The following is a 13,646-nucleotide window of genomic DNA, read 5'->3' as shown; positions in this document are numbered from 1 at the left end:
AATGCTGTTAAAAGATGAACTTATGAAAAAGGATACTTAATATACTTTTAATAGAAATGATCTGTCAAACTGAGATGTGGATTGTGTAAAACGTGCTCCATTTAACACATTCCACAGAAGGAAGCAGGCAGCAGTATGTGTTGCAGACTACTTTTTAATGACCGCAGTATCTCTCTTAGTATTGACTGGCAGCTCTCGTTCTTTATTTGGACTGGTTTTGGTATGAAATGGATTCCAGATCCAATGATGAGTGCGAGGCCAAAAGACAGATCAGCAGCTTTTAATTCTGCTGCATGACTGACCTACATCTTAAACTCTCCAGGGAAATAAAAAGACCAAGTGTTGCTCCCTTCCCAAATGCTACCACTATTGATTTGGTCAGTCTGTGGCCTTTCTTATCAGTTGCTGTTGCTTTCATATCCCCTTACATACAGAATCAGTGTGAAAAAATAAAGTTGACCTGACTTGTTCTCGTCGTATGTTTGATAGTGTAGAAGAAGGGGAGAAAAAAAACGACGTACTGAATCATAGAGAAGAGAACTTTGTCTGTTCAGTTCACAGCTACTTCTATTTGCGACTACAGGCAGTTAAGGAAGATATTTCTTAAGTTTTTAATCAATCCTACATGTCAACCATTATTTTTTGTTTGTTTAGTTTTATTATGTAAGGCCTTAGACAAAATGGAACATATGAAATGTTGGTTTTTTTTCTGCTGGGGTTTTCGACCACTTCAGGATTCTACCCTTTAAAAGAATTTCCTCTCCGACATCTCGGCTCCATCTGCGATACAGACGCCAGTGACATATTCAGCGTAGCGAATCGATTATTTTTGTTAAAGGACATCACGACAGCTTTCAGGCAGGGAGACAAAAAGTCACCAAGTTGTTAGAATCTATTCAAGTTTTTTTCTTTCCCTCTTCATATTGACAAAGACCAGGCTATGAATGGAAACACCCACAGCCCTCTGATGCAAGCAAGGTCTTTACTCAGTGCCCATTGTTTTCAACATTACCTACCTTTACTCCCACCTTGTTCCCTGCAGTCTGTCAGCCGTGAGACTTTGGGGCGTTTTTGCTGTACATTTTGATTGGATTCTGCACGCTAGCCACAACATGCAAGCAGGCAATCTAAAAAGATTGTGAGGAAGAAAAAAAAAAAATTATATATATATAACTAGGCCAGGTATGGACCACCATCACCACTGGGACGTAAAAAGCAGTCTTTGGAATTGGTTCATAAAAATCCCATCAAAACAATAGTAAAGATTAATGGTGGAAATAAATCCAAGTTGTCATACATCTTGTTATGTTTCTTGAGCCAGATGCCAAATCTGTTTTTGAAACAACTTACTAACAAATCAGATGGTTGAAAGCAGCTGGCAAAGTGCATCAAAAATGCAATGTAAAGTTATTGTACAACAACAACGGGCTTTTGATGAGATCATTCTTTACGCGTCCTCATGGGAGTCGTGAAAATCCTCCAGCTGCGGTGTGGCAAATCAACATTTTACACTTTGACTCGGTCTGTCGAGAGAAAAGGATTATGCGAGTGTGCATGTGATGCGAGTGTATGCGTGCGTCAGAGAGTAGAGCGACTGACTGAAAACACAAACCTCCTTGGTCGGTGTGTGTGTAAGCCTTTGTTTTTCTATGCAGTGCCAGTAGAGGTGCAGAAATGAATAGTGACTATGCACGGAGGAGGAATAAAGAGCCATCATGTCTCCAAATTTTTTTTCATGAACTCCATTTTTCTTCCATTCATGGGTGCTAACAGATCTCAATCAACCTGTCATGAAGCAAACTTTTGTCTCTTTCTATATTCTGTCACGTATTTTCCCCCAAAACTCAAAGTTCACCTCCTTTCATCCTTTTATCTTCATCCCACAATGGAACACGCACTCTATCTTACATCACTCTCTTGATCTCTCTTCCACATTGACACATACAGTACTGAGGCCGAGGTCAGAATTCATGATACAACGGAAGGACTCTTTCAACTTACAGTGAGCCAAACTTTCTTCGCCTTCATTTCCGTAGTGTATAGGGCACAGCTCAAAGCCTAACTTGTGGTCTTCTATCGGCCTTTGTGAGTACGAGTGAGACTTGTTTTTACTCTCAGCAGGGTTTTTGTTCAAGTCTCTCTTAAGACAATAGTCGCATGCCCCAGCCCTGTCACATAAAGATTACGTTCCCATACAACAAAACTGCATTCTCAATAACATTTTGAGGGAAGCTTATTTTGTCTCGGATCACAGTAGTCTTTGACGAATCACAAATACGTCTCTAATCAAAGTCTGTGGAAGTCAGCGTAGGGAGGAGGTCGAATTAAAAGGACCCTCATACTGGAGGTTGTTAGTGTCCTGTGTGAAACCAAATGTCAACTTTACATAATGTACTTAACTTATGTCAGATATTGTACTTAACGTACGTGCGTAATTTAAATTACGTAACAAACAAAATCAGTTTCCCTCTAAATGTAATTGGAGGCGGTTTCGTTGTATGGGAACGTGATTTTCTTAGGAGACAGGGTTGAAAGAGTTATTGGTCGTTGTCATTTTTTCTCTTGTCCATACTGGCCGCAAAGAGATCCCTTTCAGAAGAAATTTGAGTGGAAGTGACGAGGTACATAGGCAAGGATTTCTTCAAGGGTATGGAGTAGAGAGTTACAACAACCAATAACATTTTGAAATGTACATATGGGCATCAGCGTAGACTTGAAAAATGTGAACCTATATCCTTTAAGGCATGGACATTTGTCATTCTGCAACAGAATTATTTTTTTTTTATTTAAAACCACGTCTGAGGCAAAGCTGCTCTAAGGGCAGAAATGAGTTAAATATCAGGTGGGTGCAGACAAAGAATTACAATGTTTCTGCCTAAGTAATATATATATATATAAATATATAAATATTTTTTAAAGATTATTTTTTGGGTCTTTTCTGCCTTTAATTTTTGACAGGACAGCTAGGTGAGAAAGGGGAGAGAGAGGGGGAAGACATGCAGGAAATTTGTCACAGGTTGGATTCGAACCCTCGACCTCTGCATCGAGGCATAAACCTGTCAGTATATGTGCGCCTGCTCTACCACTGACAACCAGGCCACCTGCCTAAGTAATATTGTCATGTAGACATATTTCTGCCCCCAGAGGGGCTCTACTCCAAAGCACTTTTACCTATAGAGCTAAAACTCCCAATATGTTACCCTAACATCCAAACCCTCCCTTGCAGGCTACCAGGCCCCTCCAGAGTACCTGCTGCAGGCAGCGGGGCCTCCAGGAGCCCCGGCTCGTCCAACCTCAACCGCCGCAGCCAGAGCTTCAACAGCATCGACAAGAGCAAGCCTCTTCAGTATGCCAGCGGCAACGACAGAGGTAAGGACGCCATAGCACTGTTCTCAGGACTACAACACACACTGTTAGGCCTGTAACAATTTTTACATAATTGTCTAATTGTTTCTTTGTTTAATCGCAGTTAATTGCTAACATTAGTTAGGGTCTTAAAGGGTAACTACCGTTTTTTTTTTTTTAACCTGGCCCCCATTTCCCCATTCATTTGTGTCTAATAGACTGGTTGAATTTGGTTCAGTATTGACTGAGATCACAACAACTGAACCAAAGTCAAAGATTGAAAAAAAACTATAGTTACCCTTTAATGCGAATGACTGTTGATTGTTGACCAAATTGTAATTATTTAAGTGATTATTTGTCGGACTATATATTTTTATTATTATTTAAATTGTTGGCACTTCACTCTATACACGTTTATAGCAACAAAAATGACGGGGGGGGGATACAGTTATAAAAATGATTTATGATAATAAAGCGGCGTTGTTTACTTCATTGGCTGTGTACCCTTGGTATTACATTATCTGGGTCACATGACAGTTATATATATAACCAAAAGATGTATCCTGGAACTCATTCAAAACTTTCATTTGTTTAAAAAAAAAAGTAATAAATAAATACATATTTTTGATGTTGACTCAAATAGACAATTGAATTGTTAATCACAATTATTTCTGAGACAATTAAATGCACAGCAAAATGTAGAATTGTTACAGCTCTACACAACGGGACACCGAGCCAAGCCTCTGGTTGGGTTAGAAAGCAGGAGTTGGTAGAAGTTGATGGTAGGATTGAGCACCCGTTTTCACATTCTCCGTCCCAACCACTTGGTGGCACCACTGACTCAGACAGACGAGGCTGCAGAGACAGCCCAGTCCCTGACTTTACCAGTCTTCACCAGTCTGCTGAACCGTCTCCACTTCTTTATTCTAAGTGAGTTATAATGGATGCCATCAAGCGGAGGCGGCGACACATTTTCACAGCATGGCGAGAGCTATCTGAGAAATGACCGAAGGGCCAAATTCAGGCTGCTGCTCTCTCGAAGCATGATGAAGCTAATCAGAGTCATTATGTATTTGAGAGAAGGGTCTCACAATATAGTTAGAGTGTATGGCAGTTTATTTAACCCAACATTGATTATACACAAATACATTTTTAATTGCCTCTTTCTGCTGCGAAAGAGTAAATATATCTGCTCATAATGTTTTTATTACTTTGCTATTGGCTCGCTGACTGTACTTCTAATAGCTTTAAGATTTCCTTTTGGCTTCTTCAGAAGATTTATCGTGACTTATTGGCTCATACAGTGATAATAATTAAAAACCGATCCCCCCTGCTCCCAGTCGTTAATAATTAAAACTAGTCCTGACGAGTTTATGACATTATAATGACAAACTGTGTGCTTTGGCACGCAATATAATCTAATCATTAAATGTTTTCTGACTATAATGAGATCAGGCTTTTAATTTTAAAGCATTGCCCAGTCAGGGAGGGAAAACACTGCCGGGTTCAGTCTGTAGAGTTGAGAGAGGAACAGTCGGAGTTAAAGGAGGTGGAGGAGAGATGCAGTGAGTGGCATCAGGCAGCAGTGTTGGATACTCATAGGGTACAGATTTGATCATTGGCAAATTATCAAAGATGTTTTATCAATATTAATAAAGTTATGATTACGGTTATTAATAACTTTATCAAATCGACAAACAATCAAAACGGGGCACCACCCTGCAAGTCAGGGGCCAATAATCAAACTGTGGAACAATCTCATTTCTGTTGAATCCTTTAAAAGGAAACAAAGGAAGGGGTGAATCCGAGCACAGACCTGTGTTCAACCAGCAATTATTACAATAAGCACACAAATAATCACAGGCAACTGCTATTTAAGTATAATAGAATTTATTAACGTCACAATTATCAGTAGCCAATCAATAATCCGTCACTAATAAACTTATATACCTTTTACGATATCACAACCAAAAGCAAAAACAAAGCAGCATGTGTCATGGACACGTGTGTGTGTGTGTGTGTGTGTGTGTGTGTGTGTGTGTGTGTGTGTGTGTGTGTGTGTGTGTGTGTGTGTGTGTGTGTGTGTGTGTGTGAGTGAGTGAGTGAGTGAAAGGGGCGGTGTCGAAATGTAGTCTAACACAAAACTACCAAAATGGCTACTCCTGTGAGCTGCACATAACTTAGCCTCAAGCGGGCGGTAGTGGTGCTGGGTGCACGAGGAGGGGCTGAAGAGGCCGAGGGGGTTGCTAGGCAACGCGCACGCTTAGCCTAGCCTGTATGCTAGGTCATGTGTTAGCTCTGTACAAACGTAAGCCGACTCCACGTGGTTAAGCTAGCAGCGCTAGCTCGGGAGCTACGTGGCTAGCTCGGGAGCTACGTGGCTAGCTCGTGTCCATGTGTGTGTGTATAATTAGTAAAAGAAGAAAGGGTAAAGAAAGAGGCACTCTGATCTTAGCTATCGATAATGACCAGCCCCCCCTCAGCCACTCAGGTCTGGACCACACGTGCAGTTAGGACTAGGGCTTTGACTTTTGCCCAAAAATTATATTCGAAGTTCGTTTGTATATTAATATTATTCGAATATATTCGAATATTTATTAATAATATTTTGACCATTAAATGCCTTCAGTTTAAAAAAAAAATTAAGTCAGACCCTGGATTAAACACAAACGGTATGCTTTCGACAGGAAGTTCGGAGCTTTCACCGTAGCCTACGTAAGTGGTCTGATGTTTATACTCGTGTGCTGGTGTGTGCGTGGAGCCGGTGTGTGTGGGCGGTGTTGCCAACTTAGCGACTTTTTTTCACAAAAGCGACTAGCGACAAATCTGGCAACTTTCTGTAGAAAAGACAGCGACTTTCTGTAAAATAAAAAAGAGTCGCCAGTATTGTCCAGCGAGCACGCAATGTATTTCTCTCCTGTGGCCACCGAAACAGTCACCTCTCTCTTCTGTTGTGTGAGTGAGGAGCAGCCCTGCCCCCCCCCCTCTGTGCTCTCTCCTCATGTGCAGCAGCACTGAGCAGGCAGGTAGAAAGGGGAGAAGGGACAGGGTGCGGCGCCGGTGTAGGTAGGAGAGACAGCGGAACGCGACGGGAGAAAGACGCCGCTGAGCTGGCCTGGCCCTGGGCCAGCCTGCCTTCTTTTTTAGGGGAATTAGGAGGAATGCACCGCTACCGAGCCACGGCCGAGAGACGTGCGTCGCCGCGACGTGTAGTTACATTTTGAAATGCATGAAAAAGCCTCGGAATCTGAACTGAAAACAACGTTTACAAGCAAACGCATTTACAAAAAATAATGCCCATAACAGGTTCGAATATTAAGGGCTGGCTAATATTCGTTCCAATATCATTATTTTTTTTAATATTCGAATGATATTCGAATAACGAAGTTCGGAGTCAAAGCCCTAGTTGGGACAGACTCTGAGACTTTTGTCTTCTGAGGGAAAACGGTCACTAACCACTCCAGTGGCTAACAGCTGATTTTCCGCGATTGTCTCACAGACAGTAACTAACTCCGTGAACGGAGTGATAGCAGGTAGCGATTACAGTTTTACCAAGCTACTCAACACAACATAATCAACAGTATCGTGATCAATGATACATTCACAGAAACAGATTAATAACCACATATGGACCAGTACATGATTAAAATCACAGATCACATTAATGGCAACAAATGGTAGCGAACCCTTTTGCTCATTAATAAAACACACTATTTATCTCTGCCCAGACGTAAGCCTTCTTACTGTGTGTTCAGTCCGTTTGTTCCTGTCCAGAGATTTCCACAGAAATGAAACAGAACGGGTCCCTGGCGCTCGTCAGCGGCCACGGAGAAACTTCCCTCCAAAAAGGCAGCAAGGGGGAAAGTTTGGTCGATTTTGAGAAGAAAAACTTTCTCCACTTTCTCCAGAAAGTAGAAGTTTAGCACAAGCGCTTGCGCGCCTCCTTTCAGCAACGTGAGTTGCAAGCGAAGACAAAGAATTTTCTAGGATCAGGCTATTTATAGGTTAAGACTTCATGCTGTGTTTATGGTCCCGCTGAACCATTAGGAAGACTCGAAACTCTTGAAAGTGTGAAGACTACAATCTTGTAGTTCTTTGACTTCCTGCTAGTTGTCCCCTCTGGCTGGGACTTTCGCATAGAGGTGTGAACTCACCAGACTGAGGCGCTTCCCAGTAGGCCTGTCTTTTGTCTCTGAGCTCTTTGTCTCTGAACATATGTGTGTCGTGTATCCAGAGGTCAGTTTAATCTGAGGCCTTTTGGTTAAAATCAGATTTAACCCCACTGATGGGCCCAACAGCAGTAAGAAAAAAAAAGCCCCCACCAACTTTTCTTTTTATTCTGTCTTTCAATCCTAAAAGTTCACGCAAGATGTGCACTCACCCTTCCGATTTCTATCTGAAACATGGTGGGAGATGATGGAGGTCGGAGTGTGGACGGAGTGTGTGCTTGTAGCTGAAAAGAGAGCAAAGAGGAAGCTGAAAACTGCTGTATTGTATTAGTCTTGTGCTTTAGTTTGAAAATTGATCATTTGTTTAGGTTTATCCTCCAGCAAACCACATTATAAAGGATTTAGTCGGTCAGTTTCTTCTTATTGTTTTGTAGAAAAAATGTGGATGTGCCCTATTCTGGGTCATTTACACAGTGCAGTTGAGTCCTGCCAGAAAACAAAGCTTCAGTTTGTAGAGATAAGACACCAGGTGTTGGAGCTTCACTGCAGGGGAGATGAAACAGTGTTTTAGTCCAAAGTAAAAGGGAAGGAGAAAAAAAAAATCAATTGTGGGGAAATGTCAGCGATGCAGACCGAACCTTCTGGGCAAAATCAGGAAGCAGAGAGAGAGAGCAGAAGACAGAAACGGATACAGGAAGTGTCTGCCACAACCAATCTCCAAATGTATCTTATATATAGTTGCATTTGCTGCTGTTGTTTCATACAGTTCATGCTTTTCTTTAATCTTACATCCTTTTATCTTCTTGCACTTGTCGCTTTACAAGCTTTTATTTTTTGTATACAACACATTATTCAGTAATGAACAGACAATGCTTTGTGAAAATATACAAACATTATCTGCATTTCTGCAGTAATGTTAATCTCCGATTTTCCAAAGTGTAAACAAATAGGCTGTAGGTTTAAAACACTAGGGATTACATAGTTCAATATTCAGCAAGATTCTTCTTGAATAATTCAAAATGGAAAAACTATCTCAGATTTGCGGTGCAGCGTCTTGTGATCTGATAGTGAAGCCTGGATGTTGTGCGACGTGACAGAAGACGGGCTAAAGAACCTCCAGTTTTAGAGGAAAAAAATATGCAGTGTGTCCCGATGCAAATTTTAACTTAAATCCTGTGTTAAGACCCCTATTTATTTCCTCCTGGACCTTACACCGCTATTATTTAGACACCGCTATTATTTAGTTGTTTTTTTAAAGGTGGGGTTTAAATATAATCATATGTTTTACTCATCAATTCATTTAAATACATGGTTAAAATACTATGTTTTATGTATCTTGTCAGCTAAACATCTGTGTGTGTGTAGTATCAATGGTCGTAGAAACCACTTCCAATATCAGTCCGAACACAGACATTTTTGTGACATAAACCGATATACGGATAGTGTAGATATACAGATATAGATCCAAATACAGGTAGTAGCTTACCCCCATAATGATGTCTGATTTGCCAGTACAGGGTGAAAGTCGTGTTTGTTTGTTTCAATGACTTTTTTTATACAAGGCACATTTATACAGGTGCGTATGGCCTAATGGGGTTGAAGTGAAGTGTTGTTTAGTTTCTCTACTCACACTGTGAAGCTCTGACCAGAGAGAACAACTATCTAATTAGCTTTAGCCAACTAAATTGAAGTATCGAAAGGGCATGTTTGTGAAATTGGACTAAAGAAAGTTAGTGATTGCTGAAAGCTGGCGTGGAGAAACTGCGGCCTTCCTCGAGCGAGGCGATAATGCATTATCTGTCCGACAGTGATGTAATGGGGAGAGCAGCTATAGGTGAAAGTGTGTGAAGAGTGTGACCAAATGCATCCAAAACAAGAGCTGCAGAGGTCGGAAGCATGAACTGCATCACTAGCTGCATGTTTGAACTCATGCTCATGCATCTGTGTGCATGTATGGGAATTCAATTGTCATTTCAAACATTTCATATTATCACTTAAATCCAGGCGTTGAGTTTCTGTGCCTCATCTGTGTGGTTGGGTACCGTTTGGTTTTTAACGATTCTGATTCCGATTCTGCAGTCCATGGTGCACGGCTGACTCGTGTGCTCGCAACTCTAATTTGTCTTGTCCATACTGCCTAAACAAAACAAAATGTATTGCTTTGCGCAGCGGTAGACCAGTCCAGAAAAAGCACCATGTGTAGAACCAATAAGCAGAACCGCAAATTCATTTTTTTTCTTTCTACAGGTACTCTGTTTTTGGCATTTTGGAATCGGTTCTTATTTGGAACCGGGTTTTGGTTCCCAGCCCTACTCATCTGTCCTGTAGTTGCAAACAGCACGTATGTGTGTATTTGCGGCATGTGTGTTCAAAAGCAGAGGGTCCACCACCGCCCAGGAGAAATGACATTTCATTCCTTGGCCGCTGAGGCAAAAAAAAAAAGGAGTCTGTTGCCATGGCAACGGCAAGTCACTGCACAATGAAAAGTGTGGTGAAACGGCCTCCGGGGTGGGGACGGAGGAGCAGGGAGGAGGCAGGCGGACGGGGAGCTCTAAAGATGGGGTTAATTGACTGGACACACACAGACACACACACAGAATCACACAAATGCTTGTAACCTCCTTCATTCACATTTATAAACTGCCTTAAGGGCCACTGCACTATCTCTAAAGATGAAGGGTAATAGAGAGGACACAGACAGACACTTGGTAACACATAAACACTGGGATGGATTCTCACTCATGTTTATATCAGATGGCTGTCTAGACACACGCACACACACACACACACACACACAAAGAGAGAAATATAAAATGATGGTGTTGTTTCTTTACACCAGCTGAGTTTATCTGGTGAAGATCTATTGGTTAAGCATGCATAGATGTAAACACACACAAATATGACACACACACACATTAATGCTTCAGCTATTTAGATACTGTATAGATGTAGTGTGTTTTAGTCAGCTGATTTATTGATGCTTTGTTTGCAAAACTGATGACGAATAAGTTTTAGTACCCAGCTGATTTTGTTGGATGGTTTCCTGAGATGATGTCAGCAAGGCATTCCTGACTGCAATCCGCATTAGCAGCAGTAGAGCTAAAATGCAGTCATAAAAGAGTTTGAGTACCAAAAGTTGCATAGAAATTGCTTTCCTAATGAGTGTATATGGTGACACAGATAATAATAATTATAATATTTGTCTTAAATGAAGACTGTGGAGGTAAATAAAAAGACATTTTGCTATCGCCGCACTACACTATGATGTAAAGAAGAGTGTCTGCTATAGCCTGACAGATTGCACTTTTCACTCCGGATCTGACACGGTGCACTGAGGCGTTTTCAGGCACGTTTTAAGTTCTTAGAGAATGTAGTAGAAGTGTAAGCCGGTTAAAGTGTCTGGGCCCCAGCCACAAATGAAACTGAACCCCCTCCCTCTGCCTGCCTGAAGGGGCTTTAAACTGCAGACTGGAGGTGACTCACAGCCAGCTGAACCCTGCTCTGACTGACAGCCAGACAGACACTCAGTCTAATGGTGCATAACTTCATGCTGTCACTCGGTCGCCATCATTTCTAATTCTGCCTTTCCCCTTTTTTTTCTCTATTTCTTTTTCTCTCTTTCCCTCTGATGTGGCCTAAAACTCACATCCAGAAGGAGATGCATTTCTGTCTGTCTGTGCCTGACTGTCTTCTGTTGTGTCCATCTTTTTCAAATACTATACTTATCTGTCTGGTACTGGATCCTGTATGGGGGTTGGTTTGGCTCAGCGTGTTATATTTTCTCGCACCATTTGACTGTAACTCTGGTTGAAGTAAACACCTTTGTAATGCGTCATGCGTCAGCAGTCCGGCCTGTAACGGTACTAATGCCAGTGAATGTGGTACATGGTCAAATATAAATGAGTATCTCTAGAAATTTGTTCTATTTGATATGGCAATCTTTTATAGTTTATAGTTTTTTCATTAAGATAATTCATAACACTGTAATCTATGAGGATATCTGTGAAAAAAAAATTAGAGAACAGTGTGTAGTGTTAACTAGCGTCACGTGCAGCAATGTTTCTGTTGCCTCTAGCGTCTGTTTCAGAGCATCAGAGAGAAGTGCAGGCATATCTGTGGCACCGGAATGAGGCACCGAAATCCACGTTGCTATTCCTGCAGCAGCAGGATGTGTTACGAGGAAGTGCGGCAAAGGGTCAAAATAGTAGCCTGTTAGGGACGACGCGAAGCCGAGTGAAGTGAAAATGAATTAATAATTGGAATGTGATTAAAAAAAAAATTCACGCGTTATGCTTGGCCCTTAATCGCATCGCGATTAATGCGTTAATGCTGACAGCCCTACTTATAACCACTGTTATCCACCCGCAAACATACGGCGACAGGCCTCAATAGAAGCGCAAGCTACAGCACACTTAAGTGCAAACTCCTTCGAGACTCCGGAGTAATAATAACAGTGACATTTTTTCTTTTAACCAAATCTACTTTACATATTCTGCCAATGGGAATGAAAGTAATAAATAATAAAACTGAAATTCTCTGAAAGTTTCCCATTTTTGCTTGAGTTTTGAGCTCAATGTGTGTAAAACCATAGAGGAAGACAGAGTATTCAGCAGTGACTTGAGAAAAGGTTGTTTCTCATGTCTGATAAATCCAGGAAGAGTGTGAAAGTTTGCAGAAATCAGAACTTGAGTGTTTGCTCCAAACTTTTTGGTTTGCTTTTAAAATCAGTGTCAAGAGTCACTACAGTGGATAGTACTGCTGTGTATGAATGTCCCAGATGTCTATCTTACATGAGTGAATAAGAACATTTCAAACAAATTGCAAGTTTCTTGGCAAAATAATGCAATCAAGACTTGGTTATTGTAAATTCTGTCCCCATAATAACACTGAACTCAATCAGTGACTCAGTTATTTGAAGTGGGGAAATGATTTAGAACAACTGTAATATAGTAGATGTGATAACAAATAACCATGCTTTTAATACTCTTTTTACCTCTGTTTATCTCTTTCTTTCTTTCTTCCTCCCTGGTTCAGAAGCGGTGAGGGGTATCCCATTACCCGGCGGGATGAATGGGAGCGGTCTTGGTGGGACGGTTCCCACCAGCCTCAGCGGGCAGCAGCTGGCCTCTGCCATCCCCTCACCCACTGCCGGCAAGTCCTGGCGCAGCAAGTCCATGAACCTCAAGCACAGCGCCACTTCGTCCATGCTGGCAAGCCCCACGCACTCACCCTCACCCAGCCTGTCACCCAAGGCCTCTGAAGGCCTTCAGCCGCACGGAAGCGATGGGTCCAAAGTCGGGTCAGCCGGCGGTGGTGGACCCCAGAGGTCCATGCTGGAGAAGTTCCGCCTGATTAACCCAAGATCGGCTTCACGAGCGTCTCCGTCTGTGGCAGAGATGGCTCTGCAGGAGGAGGATGACCTGTCGGAGTACGGTGAGGATGGGTTGACGCCTACGGGTTCGGTGTGCAGCAGCAGCAGTAGCAGTGCTACGGCCAAGCAAATGTCTGCCAAATCCTCTACACCGTCCCTCACTGCACCAGGCAAGACTTCCACTTCTTCCTTCCCCTCCTCTTCATTTTCAAAAGCGTCTGCCAATGGCAGCAGGTCCATGGCCTCGTCCAAAGACAGGGAGGACAAAAGCAGATCTGGGAAATCTTCTAAGGACAGCTCCCCAGCCAAAGAGGAGCGTGAGTCATTTGCTGACCCCACCAAGAAGAGCTCCAAAATTGCCAGCCTCATCCCCAAAGGAGGGAAGCCGTCTTCTGGAAAGAAAGATGGCGGCGCCTCCCCGGCTTCCAGCAGCATCCCTAAGCCGGGACTAAAAGCTCCCTCCAGCACGACGTCCAAGCCTCAGAGTCCGCCACAGAGCCAAAGCCAGGCCGCCTTAAACAGCAGCGGCAACATGCGGGGTGGAGACGGGGACAGAGCCAAGCTGACGAAAGGAGGGCAGAGTGGGAGTTTCTATATCCAGCGCTCCAGTGGGGCCCCAGAGGGCAAAAGGACCAACATGACCTCCTCCACCAGCACCTCAGCCCTGTCTGGGTCCAGTGGGATGCTGGGAGGAGGAGGAGGAGGAGGAGGAGGAGGAGGAGGAGGAGGAGGAGGAGGAGGAGGTGGCGGAGGAGGAGGAG

General features: G+C 42.7%; 1 protein-coding gene across 2 annotated transcripts in view; it reads left to right on the top strand.

Annotated features, from left to right (window-relative positions):
• The window catches only part of nav3 (neuron navigator 3), a 230,372-nt gene that overhangs the window by 113,211 nt on the left and 103,515 nt on the right, over positions 1-13,646 (top strand). For both annotated transcript variants that reach the window (XM_039791195.1, XM_039791196.1), the window contains exons 7-8: positions 3,227-3,369; positions 12,549-13,628. In XM_039791195.1, the coding sequence (XP_039647129.1) occupies positions 3,227-3,369; positions 12,549-13,628 (1,223 nt within the window). The remainder of the gene's footprint in view (positions 1-3,226; positions 3,370-12,548; positions 13,629-13,646) is intronic.

The sequence above is a fragment of the Perca fluviatilis genome, chromosome 23, assembly GCF_010015445.1.
Source record: "Perca fluviatilis chromosome 23, GENO_Pfluv_1.0, whole genome shotgun sequence".
NCBI lineage: Eukaryota > Metazoa > Chordata > Actinopteri > Perciformes > Percidae > Perca > Perca fluviatilis.
Note: the sequence above shows the minus strand (reverse complement) of the source record. Positions and strands in the feature narration are given on the sequence as shown.